This window comes from Amborella trichopoda, chromosome 13, assembly GCF_054954075.1.
Source record: "Amborella trichopoda isolate Santa Cruz 75 chromosome 13, AtrichopodaSantaCruz75HAP2 v2.0, whole genome shotgun sequence".
NCBI lineage: Eukaryota > Viridiplantae > Streptophyta > Magnoliopsida > Amborellales > Amborellaceae > Amborella > Amborella trichopoda.
In genome coordinates this window covers 11,208,859-11,234,025 of record NC_142348.1, presented here as the reverse complement: position 1 = coordinate 11,234,025, position 25,167 = coordinate 11,208,859, and the positions used below count along the sequence as shown (strand labels likewise).

Genomic DNA, 25,167 nt, shown 5'->3' with positions numbered 1-25,167 from the left:
TGTGAGAGAAACGAATCGTCACATTACATTTGAACACACAAAACCCTACAAATCTTGACATCGTGCGTTCCAACCAAACTCACCTTAAAATTTCTTAGAAAATTCGACCGTCACAAAATAGTAGTGAAAATTTTTGAAGAAGTAAATAGTGTTGGATTCTTCCAAACAACACATGAATTTCGTTTAAACTCAACAAAAAAACAATGGAGTAACAATCTTCAGAGAAAAATATATGACATTCAATCACAGGTATTCCATTATAAAAACAAGTTAATAGAACACCAGAGTTTGTGTTGTTTGAAAGAGAAACAATCATTTGATTCAATTTGGGAAGAGTATATAATACGACTATTTATTTTTGGTACAAGGTGATCATAATTAATATTGACCATTAGATGTAAAACTGGGGGAAAAGCTTTCTATATTCTCCTACAACATAGAAGCTCTATCCTCCCTTTATCCAACTGCCAATATTTTAATGAAGGGCTAAGATTGCCGCAATCACAATGTCACGTCTTTGTACTATTTTATTTTTAATTATTTTTTTATAAACTATTTTGACACCAAATTTTGAATGTCCATTACTCTATTAAACTCACACTAACGATAAATATAAAAAAATAACCAAAATACCCCTGAAAATTTCAAGGGGTATTTTGGTCATTATATTTTATCAAAAAATTATTGTTAATATTATTTATAGGTGTGCCCCAATGAGAATATGGTACATACCAATTTCATATTAAGAAAAATTGTATTAGAAAAACTAAAAATAAAATATTTTGAGATGTCGGATCTAAGATCAAACAGCGTGGCTCTCTTGATAAAAAATGGACGGTTGGATGGTAGGGGGAGGATAGAACTTCTATGTTGCTTGGGAACATAAAAGCTTTTCCAAAACTGGGTGGTTGCACTTATTCTATTGACCAAGCTCAAAGTTCTAAAGATATTTATCTGATGATAAGCAACTATGACCTTCTTATACCAAAGGTAAAATAGTCTCGTTGTATACAATTCCTTCAATTTGATATCCGAGCGACATAAATTATTAGTGAAGTGAGAAAAGAAATCAATTACACATCTATCTATAAATTTCCCTATATTTTTTTTATAAACAAAACCAATTACATATTTTTACCTAAAATACGATTATTCTGTAAATTCCCATGTATGTTTTATATAATTTTACTAAGTTCCCATATAATTATAAGCGAAATACATGCTCATTTCTTGGAAAGGGCAAATTCAAATTTTCATTCAGAAGTCCAAAACAGCCGGAGCCGTAAAATGTGAAATCGGTCGACGGCTGGGGTGTATCCACAGTAAGCAAGTCCGCGTTTAAAATGTGACTTTTCGAAAAATAGCGAGTTTTCTTCAAAAACATTTAAAACTGAGACTTTTGGAAAAGACCGGCAAAAATACAAGTTTTTTTCACCCAAACGTTTAAAATGCGCCTTATTGATCTTGATGAAAAAATTGGTCCAAAAAACCTTTGCTTTTTTTACGTGTATTTTTTTTTCTAAAAGATGAAATTTTTTATCATATTTTATGTAATTGTTATTTCCATGCTTTCTAAAAAGAATATTATTTCCAAAAAAAAAAAACTTCCCTAAAAAATAAATTTTTATCCCCAAGTATATTGTTAGGGTTTATTATTTTAGGGTTTATGCTCAAATCCATTGAATAAAATTAGAATAAAATATCATAAAACCATTTAATAAAAAATCCCCAAATTTTGACTTGGTAAAATTCCACAAAAAAATCCATCCAAATTAGGGCTCAAAGACCTAGATTATCACAATTTGTACATCTTAAATCCCTAAAACAAAAGCTTGGAAAAAAAAACAAACCAGATTAGAGCTCAATCCCCAAACCAAATTCATGACTCAAAATCTTGGATTAGTAAATCCCTAAAACAAAAGCTTAAAAAAAAAAAAAGAAAAAACAAGATTAGGGCTCAATCCCCAAACCTAGTTATTGACTGGAAATCTTGGATTAAGGTTTATGTCCACCGTGATCTTCATCTTCTCTGAGATTTTTTATGTCCATCTTGTTTCTCTGTTGCCTATACATATTCTCTCTCACTCTACTTTTTTTTATGGAAGATTTTGTGTTTGCTTCTCTCTCACTTTACGCAATGCTCTTCTTCTTGTTTTGTGTTTCTTCTTGGTCTACTGCGTTTGTTGCTCGTCTAACTAGAACAGGAGCACATCTTCCCATTGCTTAACTATGGTTATAATGGGACGGTCATCATATAGAGAGAGAAATGAATATGCTCAACTCAATTCTACTTATCTCACATTGCTTCTTTTTTTTTTCATTATGTACAAATATGTGTGATGTTTGTTAAAGCATTTAAAGAGAAAATTCATATCGTATATTTATCAGCAACTTATCATTTTATTTTTTATTTCAACTTAATTTTATTTTGATTTCTACTTAATTTATTTTAAACATATCCGTTTTTTTCACTCCGATTTTTTGAGCCTAATCCGATATATTTGAGATATTTTTACATAAAATATCTTTGCCAATCCATATTTTTTATTCGATTTTTTCATCTAACTTTTTAAAATGAAAACGATTTGTTTCTAAGTTTATCCCGACTTGCTAACTATGGGTGTATCATTATCCAAGCTCGAAGTCCTAGATAAATTCTCCACAAAGTTCGCGTCAGAGAATGTACAACACCCCAACTAGGGGTGGTAACGGCTAGGGTAAGGTTAGGTCCGGGTCCAGCCGAACCTAGCAATCCAAATCAGACCAAGACCCAAGAATATAATGAGACCTAGACCAGGACCGACCTGCCGGGTCCAACTTTTCGACCCATAACCAAACCCGGACCGGGTCACCATAGGGTCCGGGTCCATTGCCACCCCTAGTCCCCCAACCAATTTGATTTTACATTTAAAAATTTGTTTTATAAGAAAAGAAAAAATATACAATGACATCATTTACCTTTGATAAAAAATGATCACAATTAATCTTGACCATATGAAATTAAGTGATTATTTATTCCATCGATCAATGATCAAACTCAAAGTTCAAAAAAATGTTTTTGAACTTATGACACACCTAAGTTATCAAATTTCACTTCGAATAGTTATTAAGTAATTATGACCTCTGAAAGGTAAGTGGTCTCATTGTATACAAATCTATAAGAAAATATTTATCGTGCAGAGTTGATCCCGATTCTCTATGGGTTTAGGATATGAAACCCATCCAACTCCAAATGCATTTCCTCATCACATCTATGGACAGCTCGAAAAATAGATGATCCAAGAATAATCAAAATAAATGACTGATTTCATAATTGAAATTTCTATTTCTACATATTCACGACTGGGAAGGTTGAGATTTATCGGTTTTGGAAGGTGGATGCAAGAATATGGTATGTCAGGCACCAATGTCCTGCCCTTTATGAGAGAGTAACTTCAAGAGAGCTTGATATCATGTGCAGGGAGTATGTGAGGAAGAGAGAGAGAGAATCTGAAAAGCTATTTTTGCTGTAACTCACAATATAGCGCAAGTGGCCACAGGAAGAAAATGCCTTTTGGGCTTTGACAATCGGAATCGGTCCCAAAATTCCAGCCCCAACTCACAAGATAATTTGCCCATGTTCAGTTTCTTCACCCTCTTTATCATTTTATTCATCATTTACAACACATGCAACCGAAAAACAAATTTATGTACAGAAGTTACATACAAATAAGAGATTCGAGAAAGGCAGAAAAAGAGAGAGGGGGAGGCGGGAGTTGGTTTTGTCTTACATTTTCTTCTTATCTTGTGTGGCTCTCTGAAGAGACACAGGAGCAGCTGGGATACTGAACCACCATTCTCTTAATCTCCTCGTCCACCTCTCTGTGCTTGCCTTTCTAGGAGGTGAATTCATTGTAAACATCTCCAAAAACCCCAAAAGGACAATAAATCTCCCAGGAATGAAGGCCAAAACCAGGGAAAAAATGATTAAAGCAATCACCACTTTATCTGTAGCCTGTCCATCAAACAGAAATGGCACAGACAATGTCAAAAACCGGATACAGGACAGAGAAAATATATGTGCAGCACCCCCACACCCCTGCCCCCCATTTTCTCTCAGCCTCTCATGGATTTGGTTTTCTCTTTTGAGATATAAATGTCAATGAAGATATAAAACAGGTGAATGCTTATAAGGGGCTTTTGATCTCTAAATGTTCCTTCTTGATGAATGCCAGTGAACTTAATACAGCAATGGTAAAATTGGCTACGGTAAAATAGGCTAAGTTTAAAATAAGATCATTTGCCTTCATACAAAGAGGTCGCAATCACTATTAGCTGCCAGATGTAGAATTGAGTTGCTACCCACATGGCATTGAATGAGACTCATAATCTAAAAAGAATCTTCCGTAATTCTATCACACACTGCAAGCTATTGAACTTCACATCTAAATTCCAGGGGTGATTGTTACCTTCTAACAAATATATAGCAACACAGGTTGTTCTCTCTATTAACTCTCTAAAGAATACTCATTATCATTTTACATTGACATTGACATTTGTCATAAATCTGCTAGTTATATGATCCTCATTTTCAAGGATTATGATGATCTTCATGTTTCAAATGTTTGAGAAACTCACGGAACCTCTACTTCACTTTGAAGAAGAAATGCAAAGAAGAAAAAATGTACTCCACAATTTGTGCTAAAACCCAAAAGAAATATATGGACCAGTTTTTTTTTTTTGGCCAAGTAATATTTAGGAAATTATGTACCTCATTAATTTAAAGTATCTCTGAGCCATTGGCTTTTGATAAGGAAAAGTGAAGATACCCACACACATAAAAAGAAAAAAAATTCGACTTCAAAAGATATATCATCTAAGGTTCGCTAGCACTTGTTTCTCGGTTTAGTATGGGGGGGAGGGAGAGAGAGAGACAATAGAGAACCACACCTGTGGGAAAGCTGCTAAGAGGAGGGCACGGAGCTTTAGGAGGATTATGTTGCCATCTTGGACAAACTCTTCAACTTGCGTAATGGCATTCTGAACTGCCAAGAGCTGCTCCATGGTGTTCATTGGAGGTGGGGCGATGACCTCGACCTCATTCACTAGCTTGCCCTGGCTGCAGATTCTAGTGATCACCATGAATGCTGCCATCAACATAATCAGTAGCGCAAATGCATGGCCCAGCCATCCCCTGGAGGAGTTGGTACAGTTTTTCCAAATTTCAATATATCTATAAACATAAAAATTGAGCTTATACGTACTAAAATGATAATTTATAGAAATTAAGTTACAAGAGATGAACTTTAAGATGATAGAATTTAAGCATACTAATAGATACGACTCAGTGGATAAAGGGCAGAAATTTGTGTTTGAAATTTAGCCATATACTTCGTAGGTATCCATTATCTTTTGTTGATAAGGTAATTACTAGAATTGTCTTGCTATATTCAAGGAAAATTTTCTCTTTTGAGATCTTCCTCTTTTTGGTTTCCTTTGAAAGATTCATAGTTTTCAGTTTTTTATTCATTTGATGTATACCTCAAATTTTTCCTTGTTTATATTTACCCTGAGAGTGATTCAAGAACAATGCAACTGAACATGATTTCCAAATAATGAAATCCGTTACTACATTTACTAGTGATAGTAGAATCAGCATACATGGAGGCGTTGGAATTGCTAAATGAGATTAGAACCAGGCTCATAGTTGTTGGAAGCAGGAGTTTTAGGGTAGGGAATCATCTCCTGCAATAGAGTTCCTACCTTGGAGAACATGGGATCACTTGAGCGACCTAGGAACACCTTAGAATATATGTTGAAAGCGATGTATCTCCAGTGCCCGAAACTCCTATGATGCCCTTTAAAGCTACAAAAATATTGCAGATCAAGCAAATCTATAAAGGGTGTCAACCTTACATGAACTTTTTTCTATAGACGTGCACGCGCACACACAAACAAAAGTACCTCTCGTAATAATCACACATGTGCCCTTGTTGACCAACCTACCCATAAAGAACAACCTCTTGGTGAAAAGCAACCGCATATAAAGTAAATCCATCTTTTGCAACCCATTCTAATCTCAATACTTGTAGTTTGAAAGGTCATTAGGGTTGCATTATTACTGGGTTTGTCATTGTTAATGACATCTCACACTACAAAGGTCAAAAAAGAACTTGCTCTTCGGTAATATATATATATGGGATTGTATACAATGAGACCATATACCTTTCATACAAGGTGGTCGCAATTCCTTACAACCATCCGATGTAAAAATTGATAGCTTGGATGTGCCACAAAGTACAAGAAAATTTCTTTTAAAGTTTGAATTTAGTCAATGGAATAATTGTAGCCACTCAATTTCACATCCAATGGTCAAGATTAATGTGACCACCTTGTACCAAAGGTAAATGGTATCATTTTATACTTTCCCTATATATACATATATATATAATAATTGTAGCCACTCAATTTCACATCCAATGGTCAAGATTAATGTGACCACCTTGTACCAAAGGTAAATGGTCTCATTTTATACTTTCCCTATATAAATATATATATATATGTATAAGGTTAATCATTAATTAAGTGTATAATAGAAACTTTCACAAAAGTACGATGGCATTTTAAAAGTATCGTAGAACTTTTTTAGTACAAACACTATTGTCCTGTGATGAAGATTTCAGTTATGCACTTATAAAGATGACAAATGTCTTTTAATATTTATTACACGTGTCGTTACTTAAGTACCACCTTACCTATAAAAAACAACTTTCTCGTAAAAATAAACTACACATCTCATAAATCCACCCTCCACAACTCAATTTAGACTTAATATTTCTATTTTGAAGGGTTGTTAAAGGATTGTGTATTTGTGTGTGTGTGTCTGTGTATAGATATCATGAATTCGAAACTCAGCTCACAACTAGAGCTTGCCCGAGCCCAGTAACTTGGACAATTGGACCCACCTGATCTCTGGCATAATCCACAAAGAGATCGGAAAAAAAGAAAAGATTAGAAAAGAAAATCAGAAAATTGCAATTACACGAATAAAAACTTAACAGAGAACACAAAGACGAATTTGAATAAAAAATGAGGGAGAAAAAGGGCAGATCTCTTAAATTCTAGGCTTTGATCCAACAAATTAGTAGCCGACCCCAATTAATTGGGAAAAGGCTATGATGATGATCCAACAAATTAGTATGAGGGTCTCGTAGATGGCTGAATCACATCCAACTAGACCTAAATTTCAACGGATTTGATCAAATTTGAGTGAGAACTCGAAGCATTGGCGGATTTGGCGGATTCGGAGTAAGGTTTAACAAAAAACCGCATTTCTTCCCCCAAAAACCCAGAAATTTCGGGCCAAATCTCTCAAAATTTAGGCTTTGATCCAACTAATTAGTATGGGGATCTTGCATAGACGTTCAACCATAACCAAATTTCAATCGATTTGGATCAAGAATGAGAAAGAAATTGAAATATTGGCTAACAGAAAAAACTGCATTTTCCCCAAAAACCAAGATTTCTCGGGCCAGCAAATCTCTCAAATTATAAGCTTTGATCCACCAAATTAGTAAGGGGATCCTGCAGAGGATTGAATCATGTTAAATTAGAACCAAACTTTAAGAGATTTGGATCTAAAATGGGGAAGAAATCAAAGTAATCACGAATTGGGGTGGGTTTAACAAAAGGAAAACTGTGTATTTCCCCAAAACTGAGAATTTTCGGGCCAAATCTCTCAAATTCTAGAGGCTTTAATTCAACAAACTAATAAGCGGATCTTGTGGAGGGTTGAATCATGTTAAACTAGAACCAAGTTTCAACAGATTTGCATCAAAAATGGGAGAAAAATCCCAATTGAGGAAACCAAGTATTTTGGGCTGAATCTCTTAATTTCTAGGTTTTGATCCAACAAATTAATATGGGGATCTTGTAGAGGGTTGAATCACATTCACCTAGAACCAAATTTCAATAAATTCATATAAAAAAAGAGGAAGTACGGCATGCGTTCCCAGGTGCCCTTAATAAGCACACCAGAATTCTCCTCAGCAACCAGTTGGGGACAGCCTTGCTACAGATAAAGAACGAAGCAATTCTGGCCATTTCAGGGCATTATTAACCATTCAAATCATTGAATACATCGATGGGGTTTTGTTGGGCATTCTATAAACCATGCAGCAGCTCATAGAGCCACTTATTTGGAGTTACTCTTTGCATGTGTCATTCATCATCATCAACCAAGCCTTATCCCAATGATTTGGGGTTGACTACATGAATCTTGCTCCTCTATTCTTCTCTATCAAAGGTCATAACTTCAGTAAGACCAAAAGACATCATATGTTTTCTCACTACTTCTATCCATGTCATTTTGGGTCTTCCCCTTATCCTTTTAGAACATTCTACTTGAACCAAATTACACCACCTAATTGTGATGTATTAGGTCGCCTATTGAAGCCACACCTAAGTTCCCTCGTATATATTCATTCCGAATACTATCCTTTCTTGTCCTGCCATTCATCCATCTCAACATCCTCATCTTAGTTATGCTCATCCTATGGATATCGTATTTCTTGACCGCCCAACATTCCGTCCCATAAAGCATGGCTGGTCATACAGCCATCTTATAGAACTTCCCCTTCAATCTCAATGGTATGCGGCAATCACATAAAACTCTGAATGCAGATCTTCACTTTGCCCATCGAGCTCTATTTCGTTGTACGACTTCTTCCTCAATTTCTTCATTCTCATGGAGAGCCATTCATGGTGGTGAAAAGTAGGTCATCAGGCAAGTCTTGCCAGCAATTGCCAAAAACCTATGGAGGATTCCAAGGCTCCACTCAATTTCAAGAAGGCTGGCCCTCCTCTAGTTGGATCCCTCTCAGCCATGTGAGTGCCTTTCCAGATTTAGTAGTGAGGCTGTTCTCAAGCTCCGCCATGGGCAATCGTCTAAATCAGTGGAAAGAGAGACGAGCAATGGCTGGATGGATAGAGGTTAAGGGAGAGGAGTGATCATTTGAGAGAGAGAGAGATTTTCTTAATGAGAGTTTTCGTCCATATCCGGCTGCACACTTTCAATTAGGGAGAAGTTCGCCAAAGGAAAAGGCCAGAAGAGCAAGATTTGCAGACTTTAAAGCACCACGTATAGCAGTTCTCAAATTAAATGAAAAGGCAAGCAAAACAAGAAAACAGATGGCTCCAAGTTATAATGCTCTCTCTCTCTCTCTCTCTCTCTCTCTCTCTCTCTCTCTCTCTATATATATATATATATATATATATATATATATATATATATATATAGGAAAATGATGAGAATAGCCCACTAGCTGATATGAACATATGTATTTATATGAGCCCAACAGCCCAGATTCCCAACGGTCCAGATTGAATCTGAGCCGATCTGGTGGTCACGACCTCATTTCGCATTAGAATTTTTTTTTTTTTTTTACGAATCCAAATAATTTGAAATTTAGACGTGTATTCTTCAAAAATAGGAGAATCTAATAAAAATATCAAAAAACTAATTTATAAGAAATAAATTGACCAAAATACCCCTAAAACGTTTTGGGGTATTTTTGTTAATTTATTTTTTGCGAATTATTTTTAAAATATTTTTATTAGGAGCGCCTTGATGTGAAGAATGGAAGCCTAAACTTTCAAGTTATTTGGATTCATAGAAAAAAAATTAAAATTCAAACACGAAATGAGACCATGACCGTTAGATCGGCCTAGATTCAATCTGGGCCGTTGGGCTCATATGAGCTAGTGGGTTAATCTCAACATTTTCCTATATATATATATATATATATATATATATATATATATATATGTTGCCGAGTGTGAGAGTAATCTTCATGCCTCACTTTCTCTATGTTGCCAAGTGTGAGAGTAACCTTCATGCCTCTCTCTTCTCTCTTGTTTAGTGAGCAATAATGAAAGTGATCCCTTCTCTAATAATCCAAGAAAAAAGGGGCAAGGGAGCAAGAAATTAGGGGCAAATTTGACAATGTTGTTGTTTAGTTGATTTTGTTTCATTTCCTGGTGCTAGAAAGATGGTTCTTGAGGTCTGGGATCTTGATCAGGAGGAAGTGGTAGACTAGCATCTACATTTTCTAATAACTTAATGATGCGTTAATGGAAATTCCAGCTCTCACGGAGCTTGTTTGAGGTATATTTTGACGGGGCCTTTTGCTAGAAATCAATTTCCTGGCACCAATAAATTGGTGGAGAGTATTTTCCTGGCAGGTCCTATGATACATATAGAAAATAGTGGATTTGGGGAATCACAAGATAGGGTAGAGAGAAAGAAGAGAGGGTCTTATGCCTTGGGGGAATAAACGACCTTAAAAAAGACAAATTATTGAGAATATCTTGAGAAGGGGAGGGGAGTTCTATGGAATGGTTTGGATGAAGGTTTAAATAAGAGTAATAGGGCCACTTAGGAAAGAAATGGGAAAGAAACGTAGGTGTCAGAGAGGGTTTTATTTGATAATTTTTCATATGTATATATTTATATATATATATATATAGAGAGAGAGCGAGAGAGAGAGATTTTAAAATAGGGTTAAATCGCAAAAAATTAAAAGGACAACTCATTTTTTAATAACAATATACACATGCACAACAGAATTTCCATGGCATGAGAGCTCTGTAGATAAAAATAACTGAAATTGTCAAGCTGTGACAAGAAAGGAAACTGATCCATAAACCACCATAGTCTTTAGATGTGTTCATGAAACCTTGAGATCTATTCCCTTTCTCCTATCAATATAAGGCAATAATCAACATTTATATACACACAGCTACACAAACTACAATAATATGATGAAATAGCGACTAGTCTTCTTTACAATTGACAATTCATCCAAACACATATCAATAATCAGAAAAATAATAATCCAATAATATATTTAATGACTATGGATCACGATCCCATCTTAAATGAGATCGAGTTCCCATGCTAACGAGATCAAGTTCCCATATAATCAGGAGGTAGCTCCCAAGGAGGATCAACCCCTGGAACACAAGACAATGTTTTTTTTGTGTTCCCAAAATGGGAGTGTCCCCTAGTGAAGGCACTTCGTGTAACTATGATCACAACACATGACACGAATACATAAGCATACCTTGTCAGCAAACAAGCCTTCATTAACACACATGCAGATGTAGATCACTTGAATATGACGCAAGACTCATATTATGTCAGATTGGTGATATCACAATTAATAAAAACCATGGAGCAAAACTAAATATGCCTAGATATGGATACAAATACAAGGAGCAAGAGTATTCAATATCATATTTTAGAATATACAAACACAGATCAGATGCCAATATCCTAGTCCAATACATGGATGCATATATATTACTTTCACAATATATAATTTGCATATATATCATATCACATTTACTAAGAATATAAGTAAGGACACATTCTACTAAGGATAATGTATACCATAGGAAAAAGTTCATATAAGGTTGACACCTTAAAATGGAGAACTAAGTTGCACATCGAAAAACTTTCGACAAAGGCTGCTTTGATGTTGGAAAGACATCTAATTGATCATCTCGACATCTAGATGTATGGATTTGGAGAAAATATATATTTTAAGTCCCAAAATTAGTACAAAACATTATCTAGACCATCCATTTCAAGATTTTCATGTGTTTATAGATCTGCCTGATTGGAAGCATTTTTGGAGTTTAAAATTTTAAAATTATAGATGAAAATAGATTTCATCCTAACAATTTCTTACACCAAAATTGTATCTTATAACAAAATTTGGAGGTGCGCCTTACTTTGATTTTTTATGGTTGCGACCATGTGCAAACTACACGCTGAATCTTATACCTTTATTACATTAATAACATATTTTAGAATATATCAGAATGCAGTATACTATTTATATAGTTAATGAATTTCAATAAAAACACTATCTTATCATCAACATAAAGTTTCCTTGATTATACAATATCAATATTACTACAAATGTCATATCATTTTGACTCCAGTACAATGACCATGTGACATTGATCAAAGCACAAGAAGTAGCCACGAGTATCTTCTTTGGGAGCGATAGATTCCTCCTCATTTTCCCTCATATTTGGATGATGAAAACCTTAAAAGGGATTCCAAGAAGAACAACAAGAGCAAGAAATAGTTTGCATGTTTTTTTAGTTTTAGAGGCTATTTCAGATTTTTTATTTATTTATTTTATTGATAGACCAGTTAGAGACTTTTGAGATATTTAATTAAAGTTAGGGAATTTAGTTTCAAGTTATACTTAAGTTCGGATCTTTTAGTCAAAAGTTAATTGCATGGACAAATATTGTCCAAAACAATAATTTCCCAATATAAATAAGAGAATGGATGGGCTGGAGAGGCATTCATGTATTCCATTTTAAGAAAAGAAAGGACTTTGTCTTAGGAAAAGAAGCCTAAGGCTTGAGCCCTAGGTGGGAGAAAACCTTAAGATTTCTCCAAAATTGCAAGTGTCAATGTGCTTTCTTGCTGATTTTCTATGTTTCTTCAAGTTATCTACATCACCATGACTAAGGACATGCAAGTATCCAATATCTTAGAACTCACGAATACATGCTATGTTTACCATGCAATGCATCCAATTATCACAAAAGGCATCAAAGAAGAATTTGCACATATTATATGAAAGCAAACCTGCAAATGATGAAAGTACCGATGCAGCAAAATATCAAAGATTTCAGGGGGTCGTCCCATGAAGCCATTGAAAGAAGATAGTTACCAAGTTCTGTAATGGGGAAAAGCAGCTCCTGCGATTAAAGTATAAAAGACTTCTCAGACCAAGTTTCTGTATAGAATATAGGTTCAAACTTTTTCTCCATTTGCAGACTATTCATGTAATGCATGTAAGATAACATATTTGGTAAACCCAATAAAAGTTGCAGTAGGGACCCAATGCCTTCAAATATCCATCCTGTACCCTGAAGAATACTTAAATTCACCTAACCAAACATAAAAATGTCATTGGTCCCTAGCTAAGCCCAATGCTACATAACTATGAACCTTGTCAAAGCTATTCTTACATTCCTTGTCAAAACCACCATTTTGCAACTGGGATGCTGGTCATTAGAACCACTTTGGCTTCAGACATCATATAAAAATGGATTTAGATAAAATTGGTTTCAAACTGGGGTTTGATTAGTGTAATACAATTTGTCCAGCTTCCAAGACTTCTAAAGAGCAATTAACTTTCAAATTTATTCATTTTGCTAGGGTCACTTTAGTTACTACTGAAAAAAGTAGATTATCAAATATCCTAAATTTGAGTTATCTGACTCAACAGAACCACCAAACTGACAAGTCACAGTCATAGTACCAATCACTCAAACCCCAAAGAGCCCCATCAGTCAATCGAACACTTGATATTAACAAGTAAATGTATTGACTTGATGAAAAATGGAAAATTAGCATAACAATAGGAAGGCAAAAATATATCAAACCTTCATCACTGCCAGATTGGTGTCAATGCCTTCCACCTTGACCCCATCAACTGTTGCTTTTGCCAGCTCCACTTTCTTAAAGCTATTCATTGAATCTGCGACAGCTCTTTCTAATAGGGTCATCTCTCCCACCATGACCTCCCCAACAGGAAGGCCAATTTCATTGAACTCACCCTGACCTCTTCCCAACAGAAACCCCAAATTTGACATAGTGCCCAAGGCCGAAATTGAATGCATACCATTTTCATCTGACTTATGCTCAGCGTCCCTTGAGGCAAAAAGGACAGCAAGTGCCTCCAATATTAAGTCACCCCCAGGAAGCTGATCTGCCAAGTTGAACATGAGAAGGGTCTCACAGTTAGGAGGCAATGCATGAGTGACCTCTTCGATAGCTCGAAGACGCAGTATGCCTAACACTGCCTTTGAAAGTGCCGCCTCACTTTCAATACCCTTGATTTGAAACTTTCTAAGAAACTTATGAGCATAAAGGATCTCCCTGATAATAGCTAACCAATAATCACGGCGTGAGTGCCCTGTGAGCTCAGGAAACTCCATGATTACTGGTTCAGACCTAAAAAGAGAACATTTTGTAAATAACATGGTAATATACATTAAGCAATAGCTTTGGAGAATAACCCAAAACAGGTTTGGCTGCTTGGATTAGTGTATGGTTTTAGATTTGTTACTCAACCAGAGAAAGAATAAGGCAAAATCCATTTATACAAATAAAAAATGTTACACAAGGAGAAATATATTATCATGTACAAGGGGAAAGAACAGAGTACATGGGCTTATCATCATCCAACGGCAATAGAAAGAGGGTGAGACCCACTAGAATAGTAAATGACATCAATGGTGATCCTGCTCTCACTCCATTGCCACATGATAAGCCCAATGGCCTATGTTTTCCATAGATTATAGTACACTTCCTCACCTGTAAAACACTAGGAAGAATTATACCATAACCATAAAGACTGCAGGGTTCATTCGGATAGTTCTGTCAATATCATATGTCAACTTACAAAGAAATGGATTTATACATGACCGCCTTGTCAAAAAGACGTGTACCCCATGGACCAGACAGTTCAGGCTTAACAACCTGCTTTAAGTCATCTGCCAAGTCATACACTTTTGCCTTGTCATAAGATACAACTCGCAAAGCTTCAAAATATAGTGCATAGTCTGTGAGAATTAAGCGTCCTGCAAATTACAGAGGTGAGTTGATTTTCATGTTAGAATTTTGACCAACTATTTAATGATAAAAGTTCCTTTTTGAAGGAGAAAGGTGTCGAACTCAAGGGGAATTGCATTGGATGCTTCAGAACTTCACAATAAACTCAGATAGGAGCATGTTAATAATCAAGGGAACTTTCAAAGAATTTTATTTTTGTCTTGGATTTTACAATTTTTTATTTAAAAAAGAAAGAAATAAAAGGGAAAGAGGTATGTCATCTGAAGAGAATCATCATCGCATAAAACAAATGCTCACCAGGCCATGTAGAAATCCCAACATGTTGGAGAACTGGCTGCGTGGTGACAGTGCCATCAACATCAAGAATCCTTTCACCTCTAGGTGCTCGAAGACCAGAAAGCTGAGATGACTCCGACTGGGCTCTCATTGTTCTTATAACCCTGCCAGTAATGAGCAATCCTAGTATTAAAGAAAGGCAAGCAATAACCCTATTGTTAATATATCATGTGTAGGGGTCTAAACTTCAATGTATCTAGCAAGGACATTTTTCCACGAGGGGAAAAAGGTAATGGTCTCACTTTGAGTTCTGAAGAAAGTGGTCGGTAAAAAAGTCATAGCTCGCAATTCAACATTGCCATAAATCTTGGTAATTCTACCTTTTTTTATTTTTTCGATGAAAAGCAGAACTTGGGGTTGATCAGGAATAATAAGTGCTTACTAAGTAATACTGTAATCAGGAAAAGGGGATCTAAGAATGAAAAAGAAAAGAATAACTGATCATTTCCATCAGGCAAATTTCATTGTTTTTCAATAACCACCCAATATGCATTTGTGCCAATCATAAAAACATTCATTCATTTTACATTCAAATAATAAAATTTATTTATTGCAACCACAAAGTAGGATAGGACTAGATTAGGCTGCAAGAGCAATGCTAACTATGGACAATCATATGCCTGATCTGTGAGAGGTAACTACTTAAGATTCTCATATATCAAATGGCATTTAAAAAGAAAAAGTCTCCTATGGAAAATAACATCCCATAGTTCTGTCCTCATCATCATTACCTCAATCATTCTTCTCATTGTCCACTTTTTAGTTATCGTCCATCATGCAATTCATCAACTTAAGAAACTTCTAATTCCTCCATTTCATCCAATGGGACTTAATGTCTACCTTCACAAACAATAAAATAACTTTCTTCCATAGGAAAATGTTGTCTCGGCTCGATTTTGAAATCCTGCTTCTAGGATAGTGATATAAAATTTCAAGTAAAATGTACTTGAGGGACATGTATGTCTACAATCCCATTAGTAAAATGTTATGCTCTCTAGTTTCCACGGCTTAAATCTTATTTCTTTTTCTGTAGTTTTTTTTTATCAGTAACTTCCATAGAGTATACCTGAGCAGCGTTTCCATTTTTTTTTTCATAACCTAATTTTCTCCTGTGTTCCTTGCAGGTGAAGACCATTATGCGACTCAATTTGATCCGACCCCACAACAATCTGACTTGGATCCATAATCACAATTTTTTTGTTACATATACCACTCACAAATGAATCAATGATTCCAGGAACCAAAGCCTCTTGTTAGAATCCTCGGAACTTAAAACCACCACCCGCATAACAGTAAATTTTTTCTTTTAGAAATTGAAACCCTTAATATGAGTCTTAGAGTAGTCAACAACAAAATCTATAATAGCATGCATTATTAATGCTTCTAGAAATACATATCATGCACCACGTAGGAAAAAAATCCTCATGAATGCCGTATAATTTAAGAAGAATAAACAACAGACCAAGAACAAGAACAAAAGAAGCCATCCATAATGAGCAAAGCAACCATTAAATAGCTTCCTAGCTATATCAAGGTTCTGTTAGAAAAATATCTAGAATTACAACTACCAATCAACTCCATATTTCTTCATACAGGGGTTGCAGCAAATGGGATGTGTGATCGACAGAAGCAACCAGAAAATGAACCGGAGGCCCCAATAAAATAACTGAGCGTGAATCTGCTTCAAAAACATTTGATATAGCTTGAAGGATGTATATGGCACTGAGTACTGACCTCTCCAATCCTGCAAGGTACTTTTCATAGACAAGGAATGGAAGTCGATTTTCTGTCGAACCAGTAAGAACATCAAAAAGATTGCGACCAGTTATAACATCAGCTACAGTGGGAATTGCTGGTGCTATACGAGAAAAAGCCTCTTTGCCAATGGTGCTGTCAACATCCACCTATCACAAAGAAGAGGTCGCTAATGAAGTCTAATACAAGGAAGTAAGGAACATTTACGTTCTAAGAGTGGTATCACAGCCCCCTAAAAAAGAGTGCTCAAAGTACAGAAAAAACAGAACATCAGAATTTGTATTGGAATTTGCACGTGAATATGTAAACATAAACATATAAACCTAATGTACATTTATGCACTTGAACATTCAGAAATAATACAAACTAAAGAGCTGTAAATATGTTTCATTAAGTATGTTAAGGAGTCTATCAGGTCTGTCCTCTCGGATTGGATGTTAGTGTGAGAATAGTAACACGCCATCCAAGGTTCACATCCTGGCTTACCGCCCTGAAAAAAGGTATGTTCGAGAGTCTACGTAAACTGCATATGTTGTATTAAGGGACACTATTTCATTATTGTATTGTGTATTTAATTTAATCTTTCTACAAAGGATAAGTTTAGGACCTTTTATTTTGTCTTGTTTTATTTGATTGTACCCACTTAGTCATTTGCATACGTAGCCAACTGTATACATTCAACCAGATCTCCTAATCTAATTAAGCAATTGCATTTCCTCACTGAGTAGGAAATCTAACATAGTATTAAAACCCGACAGTGGTTATCATAAATTGTTCAAAGCTTAGGATTATTGTTCTAACCTCCATACCAAAGAGTTCTTTGTTGTTCTTGTTTTCAAGTAGGATAGTGTGACTGCATCACGTGAGTATCCCCAAATCTCATCTATGGATAAATGTCCAGTATTTATCTCAAGGGATCAAAATGAAGGACTCCTTTTTATCTGGTGAAATTAATAATAAAACCACAATTTAAAAAAAGTATATATAGCAAAAATTCGTCCATGCATTTCCTAATGGAGGACCACCCCTCCCCAAATGCCCGAGAAAACCTTTCCAATCTTGGTGCAATTAGTGCACCAAAAATGGCTTATCTTTGAAGCAGCCTAAACAATGCTATGGTTTTCCTAAACTGGAGAACCCATCCACCTGTACATATTTCAAATTTTCAATATGTTAATGACATTTTGTTCATGAAATTTTCGAAATAAGAACTCATTTGTTAACTGACTGCTCATTTGTCACAGAATTTCCAGGCCAATCACTACAGCGTGACATTTTGGAGATTCCTCTTGATCTTGAGATTGTAGTTGCTTAATGTTAGACAATTTGAAAAAATTGTCCATCATTTTTTCTCATCATTAATGAAACTCGATAGAATAACAAACTGAACATAGATGTCAGTCATGTTTGATCAACTCATATTAACATTCTCTAGAAAAAGAACTATAATAACGGGCCATTAAATATGAATACCATTTCATAGGTACAGAATTAAAGGTGTTGAAACATCTTTCTTTCTTGAATCAATTCCCACATACTCAAATTTCAATAGTAACAAAGAATTATTCATTCTAAAAGTACGGCATTGTATGTAATGAAAAAGATGCCTTGGGGGCCCTCATATTTAACAAATTACACCACTGCTAGAGAAGCTTGACAACTCCAAGAGAAAATATAATTGAGAGGCCAAGACTGTCTCGTTTTGTCAACCGGAATATAATTCTTAAGGAACAGCGCGTGGAATGGAGAAGAATCGATGGATCCACCTAGTGGTTTAAAAAACGGATCGGTGCCCCGGATTGGGCACTCCAAAAACCTATCCGGATTGGTGAATCGGTGATCCGGATCGGGAATCGGCCAAATTGGTCTGATTAAGCTTTAAAAAAAATCCAAAAAAATTATTAAAATTCATTATAAATGTTGTCTTTTAGGAATTCAATAAGAAATGAGGGTACTACATTATTAACTTTCTTTTTTTTCATCAATTTGTGAATATTGAAATGTTTTTTCCCTATATAAACATTTGTTAACCATTAAATTACATCACACAAAAAGAAAAATCATAAAATTATCATGGATAAAGTATATAATTATACATGGACTACAATAAAGAGTAGACTAAATCGATGAAAAAATGACAACTAAAATCTCGAATTAACGGAAAACCCTAATCCGCAAAAAAAACCCAAATTATTACAACCTAACTAACTATAATCCAAAATTATTACAACCTAACTAACTATAATATCATATACTGAAATTAAAATTGTTGGATTACATTTTATAATTATTTTATTATACAAATAATAAAAAATCCAAAATATTTTATAATATTATCTACTTTAAAATGTATTATTGACAACTGTAAGAAAATAGTACATTACATGATTTATAATGTAAAAATTAATAAATAAAATAAAATATTTGGTTATCAATGTAGAAATTATTAAAATGCATACTAATTTTCAAAATAACACTTTAATTTTTGAAAATTTTAATTTTTTAGGTTTCTAGAATAAATTTAGTGAAAGAGATTGATAGTAGAGAAAGAGAGAGATTTCAAATAGAATAAACTTTTTATTTTCATTTTTTTTAACGCCTTTTATATTATTTACAACAAAAATAGCACTATATTATTTACAACAAAAATAATATACAGCGCCCAGGGAGGGGGATTCGACCTTGGGACGTCAAGGAAGAAACTGGAGGTGATAACCATCAACGCCACCTCGCCGCATGTGACATTATGTCTCCTATTAATATACATATTCAATTTTTGTCTGCATTTAATGATGTTTGTGGGAATTATCCCACATCCAAGGATGTATATTAAATTCCCCTCTATAAATAACTATGTAATAGCTATTAAGGTACACGCGTGAAACCGCTAAGGCAGCCCAACGTGTGAGAGGTGTTGCATGTACTCGCGACGCGGCGAGGGTGAGGTTGTGCCATATGTAGAACTGGAGATTGGTGATGTCAGAAACCGCCGGTTTATGATGTCATCAGGCGGTTCACTGTTCATAACCGCCCGATTCTCTTTAGACACGGGCAGTTCTGTGTATTTTGCTGAAACCGGCACAGGGGTGCCCATTCTCAAGTCGCCTGGTTCGACTCGCCAACTTTTCAAACACTGGATCCACCATTTTGATGATTTTGTTCTGTGTATTTTGTCTAAGCCATAGTGGTTTAAAATTTTCATCATTACATTCATCTAATCCAAGGTAGTCTTGCAGAGCACTGACTAGAGAAACTAGCCCATCCTCTATGGCTACAATGCTAGACCACAATAATGCAGAGACATTTATGTAACACCATCTAATTGCTCATCAGGCTGCAGCATCGCTTAGATCAATTCAAAATGCACTGCAATACTCAAAGGAATTTGTTATGGACAGACCCCAAACTTCTCTTTTTTGCCCTCAAGTTCACTAATCCCTAATGTTTGTTTCACAAGATTATAGATTACAGCCTTTGACTATATCCCAACGAATGCAAGATCAGGAAATTACTCTAAACACAACTAAGGTATGACATGTCTATAAGATTGGAGGCTCTCATGCATCAACGGCCACATGATTGGTTGCCTGGAACAGTTTTGCATTCTTTGGAATACATCACCATAGGGCTCTTGTGATCCTGTAGGCACTTAAGTTTAAAGATTTCTTTGGTTTTGAAAACAATAACTTTTAGCCATAAATGGAACTTGGTCACTCGTAGCCCAAATATTAGGCACAGATAAGAGAGTTTCATAGGCCAAATCGTCAAAGCATATACTCAAGCTTAATTTCAACAACCCTTCCAAGAATTTAGGGTCGTCCGGCTAAGAAGCTTAGCTAAAAAATGGCCTCAGTAGAATTTTCAAGACCATTATTTGAACTCTTGGTATTGATAATTCCATTGTAGCTAAAGGGAGAGATCTTTTGACAGGTACTAAAAGTTTTTCCAACTACTTATCAGGTCCCTTGATTGTGGACGGGAAATATTCACGATGCAATCAATGGGCGGAGAGACAAATTTAGCTAGCATTAAGGAAAATATACTCACAAGTTACGACAGTTGAAAAAAAAAATTGATTTCCTATTCCATGCGCTCAGAGAAGCTAATTGAGAGGTAGATGTACTTGCTTCAGAGGAAGTATAGGGGGCCTCTCTTAATTTGAGGAACTTTTCCTCCCCTGGCCAGATAAAACAAGCTGAAGTAACCTTTTTCCGTACTGTAATCTATCAAGAGGACATCTTGTAAGCAATTCAGAAACATAAAAGCTAATTGTCTTATGAAAGTTAAGAAAGAGAAGACTACAGAGCTTAATGCTCACAAAGAAGCCAATTCTGACCACTGAAAAAGAAAAAAGATACGAGACACTTCTTCTAGCGCGTCATCCAGAATCTTGTCCCAACTACCATCCAATAGATTTTGCTTCAAGTTCTCCAAGCCTTTTATGCTTTTATTAATTTTATATAACCTTCTCACATTCCTAAACAGATAGTTATATCAAATCCTTGGACTACTTTAGGATGACATCATCAGTCAATAAAAATTTAAATGAAAGACATTTTGATACATCTGCTGACGCATACAATTTGTTTACAACCAAGACAGTGAAGTTAAAATTCAAAAGGTCATAAGGAGAGAACAACATGCTAAGCAACTTTGTTTGCATCAGCTAAGATGTTTGGCCTTGTCATTGCTCCATCAGCATCTCAGTTCTGACATACAAGAAGCCAATTATCTCTAGAGAATATGTAATCAATATTTATCAAACACAAGCACTCACAAGATGCTTCATATTGTTGTTTGTTATTTTCTATTGATCACAAGATGTTTCAGTCATTGTCTTTAATTTTATATAGGTTTGTCGATGTATCTTCCAGTAAACACAGGCATCAAGTTTATCAGTTTAAGAGAGATATAAGATGTAGAACATTTGGCTATTCCCTTACCTACAAGAGAGCTGAGGCCCTCAAGCACGTTGGGGGTCACTGGAAGGTTCTAAAGCAGAATATGTTTATTACATGGCCTTTATGCTCGGATATCATCTAAGGTTGTTTGTTCTCAGTTTTGTGGTATACTTTTATGGTTGCAAGTTTTGAATTCTGCAACATCGTTCACTCTTTTTATTAGATGGTGGAAACTCAACAAATACGGATACTTAATTTCCTTGTTATGATTCTCGTGGGGATACAAGTCTCATAGTGTTCACTATTTATTAAATCTGAAGGCATGGTTCACCAACAATTTTGACTTCACACTCCACAGTCAATAGGGCTAACTGAGCATAAGAAACATTGTATCATTGAAAATACTAACACTTTTCAATCTCTGAAATTGTTCCTCGGTTTCTATGGGAAATATCAGTTTTAACTTCAACGGGCTTGATTGCCAAGAGAACTACTTCCCCATCCCTTGTTTCATTGCTAATATTGTCTTCAGGCTTTTATTGGTATTCAGTCCATCAATTAGTGACTACATCTCCTGCAACATTTAGAACTACTTGCCTTGCGTAACTTCCTCCATCTGAATTTCACAAGTTACCTCCCAGAGCTTAAGTCACCAATTAAAGTAATTGAAGCTTCTAAATCTCTAGCCAAAGGCTCCTTGATTTATCTAGTGCACTCTTGATTCCTAAATCTACCTAAGTAGATCATTGGCTTTACCTTCTGATAATAAATGAACCCTCAAGTAAATGGTTCCAACTCAAACAAAAAAACATTTCTTTGAAATTATGAAATGAATCTAAAAACATAAGTGCATACAAGTATATTTACATGCATATACGTGCAAATTATAAATATATCTATGCATGTGTGTGTCACGATACAGATTATACATGCAGAAGATATTTACAAAATTTTCCCCTTTTTTGGCTGCATAAGATAGAATCATAGATAAGTTTTATATATGTACATACATAGATTTTGTTTGATAAGCAATGTAGAGTATAGATCACACACAAGAATGCCAACATATAGAAATACACTGGACACTGCTCCCACATGCACACGAGCACCTACACATACTTGTTAAAATATATAAATGTATATAATACATGGGATCATCTCTCTGTGTATTCGATGAAGGAGTCTCTTTAAATTTATTGCACATGATTCCCAGTTACCCATATTCACCTTAAGTAAAGGTTGGCTTGTGGCTTGGGGAGCATCCCAAGCTAGCATCATATCAAACGTCAGACGCCGAAAGCTCCTATCGCCAAGATGACCCGTTATTTGAGTAGACACGGCAAGAGCTCTGAAACAACAGTATTCCAAGAAGTTCCTTGCATATCGAGATGGATGTTTTATTGAACCAGAAGCTTCCAGATTAAAGTGTTGTTGAAGCTCATCCATGGAAACATCAAGAATCCTATACAAAATTAAACACTTTCCATAAGTGAAAAAGCATGGCATCAGTTAAAAAACAAACTGTGCATGGAATGAGATCACCCACAAACTAGCAGTTTTCCATGGAAGATGAAGCATTGAATCTAGATTGGATAAGTATGTTCGATTAATCTAAGAACCTTAAAACAGATACATTTGAAATTAGGCACCATAGTATATGAAAGTGAAGCAAAACCTTCAGGAGGAAATCAATGACAGTACAAAAACAGTGAACACTTTAGAATAAGGATTGCATTGAAACCCAAAATGAATATGCAAAGGAAAAAAAATTAACTCTGGAAAGGGAAAAAGAAGAAGGGATAACATTACCTCGAGCATCGACCCACAACCACATTGGCAAGGGGCGAGAGCTCTGAGATACATTTCCTACGTCCTGAAGGAGAGCGACCCAGTGCTTCATATTCTTCATCAATTGAACTTTTTCCTCCCACGACCCACTTGAGAGAACCTTCTCTCACTAAACCCTCCAACAAATTTCTTGTTCTATCCATCATCGTCATCGTGATTCCAACACAAATCCCAATTCTCCAACCTTATAACTGCCAATAATGAATAAATAGCAAAAAAGGCAATTCACAGATTTAAATAAAATCCTCCGAACATTGTGAAGAAATCCTAAGCAAACAAAGCATGGATAAAGAAATTAGTATTTGAGCAATTTATAACCTCTTCTCAAGGCTTCACTTTTACAACACCTTTCCTAGTCATACTCTTGATAAATTCGATGTCACAATCTCAAAACCAACACAAATTCAATTGTCCAGCGCCCTGAATATGCCATAAGCAAAAGCAGAAACCCCAAAAAGATAAGGTGGTATCTCATCAATCAACCAAAATTGGTAGGTTATTGAATTTAAACCCTGATTCTTACATTTGCTGATAATCATATGATAAAGAACAACAATAATTTCATCAGCACATCAATGTACAAAAGAAAAAGAGCATTTAAAAAACTTTTAGCCCTTCCTTCATGGCCTTTCTTTCACTGAGAAACTCTCTTCTCCCAACAAACATACATGAAAAAAAAAAACAAGTGGGAATCTCGACTCTAAATTCGATTCCACAGGCCATATACTAAAAACCCATATCAATCAACACCGAAAATGCAAACAAAATGTGAACCATTCTTAAAGTTTTGGTAAGGCTTTCCTCTCACTAAACCACTTTATTCATCCAGCAACAAGAAACAAACAAAAATTAAATATATAAAGAATTTGTATTCAGCACCAAGTAGAATCACATGAATAAAATTTACAATACAATCAAGAAAGTAGTGTCAATAAACATTACTTACCCTCGTCTCAAGACCTTCCTCTCACTAAACCAACTTTATTCTGCCCAAAAACAAAAGTCCAGTTAAAAATAGAGAATTCCACACTATAAATCGGATAAAAAGAATCCTTAAGCAGTCTAAACGAAACCCACATAACATAACACTTCTCTTTTCATTGTTTACTGCACATTACACAAAGAAGTAGTAATTTCGGACCACGACTTACCCCTGTCTCTTTCCCTTCTTTCATGGATGTTTCTCTCGGGATCTGACATTTTGGCGACATGGGTTTTGTTAAGAGCAAGGAAAAGAAGAGGAAGGGAGTTACAGATAAAATGGATGGTGCAATTTGCCATTAAACGGTCATGGGCTTCCTTCCCATTGTCAACTGAAAACAATGTTGGTTTCTCTTTTTTTGGGTAAATTCCAAATAATGCTGCTTTCTAAGAGAGAGACAGCCAGAGAGTAGGTGTCAAGAAAAAGGTGAGTGGTGGCAGTAAGAGAGAGAAACAGAAGAGTTCAGTCTCCCTTACACCTCTGTGCGGAAAGGTTAAGAAGATGGCGTGCGTTGCTTGCAGTGTATTTCCCTCACTTAGCAGAAAGAAAGAAGCATCCGGGGCACGTGCTGTATGTGACAGAATGAGTACACGTGTGGATTGGATCAGTCCTCCCAATTGGGTCTAAGTTGGATCTAGACCGATTGGTCCAAGTTAATTGGACATGGACCTCGACTTGGCCTACATATCGGGTGGGGT

General features: G+C 35.5%; 1 protein-coding gene across 4 annotated transcripts; it reads right to left on the bottom strand.

Moving 5' to 3' along the window:
• Positions 1–3,485: 3,485 nt before the first annotated feature.
• LOC18432133 (uncharacterized) lies at positions 3,486–24,816 on the bottom strand. Of its 4 annotated transcripts, none has more exons than XR_016046898.1 (12): positions 24,639–24,816; positions 24,434–24,473; positions 23,806–23,907; positions 23,449–23,678; positions 22,867–23,101; positions 16,718–16,887; positions 14,945–15,087; positions 14,478–14,655; positions 13,456–14,026; positions 12,653–12,765; positions 4,930–5,126; positions 3,486–3,994 (listed from the first exon to the last, which is right to left on the bottom strand). XR_016046898.1 is itself a non-coding variant. In XM_011624281.3 (12 exons), exons 4-12 carry the CDS (start codon positions 23,637–23,639, stop codon positions 3,767–3,769), a joined length of 2,073 nt encoding a protein of 690 aa, XP_011622583.1. In that variant the 5' UTR covers positions 23,640–23,678; positions 23,806–23,907; positions 24,434–24,473; positions 24,639–24,816; the 3' UTR covers positions 3,486–3,766. The 4 variants fall into 4 exon arrangements, 2 of the variants coding, with proteins under 2 accessions (XP_011622583.1, XP_006842308.1); XM_011624281.3 differs by having other exon boundaries at positions 4,930–5,173; XR_016046899.1 differs by lacking the exon at positions 23,806–23,907.
• Positions 24,817–25,167: the final 351 nt, after the last annotated feature.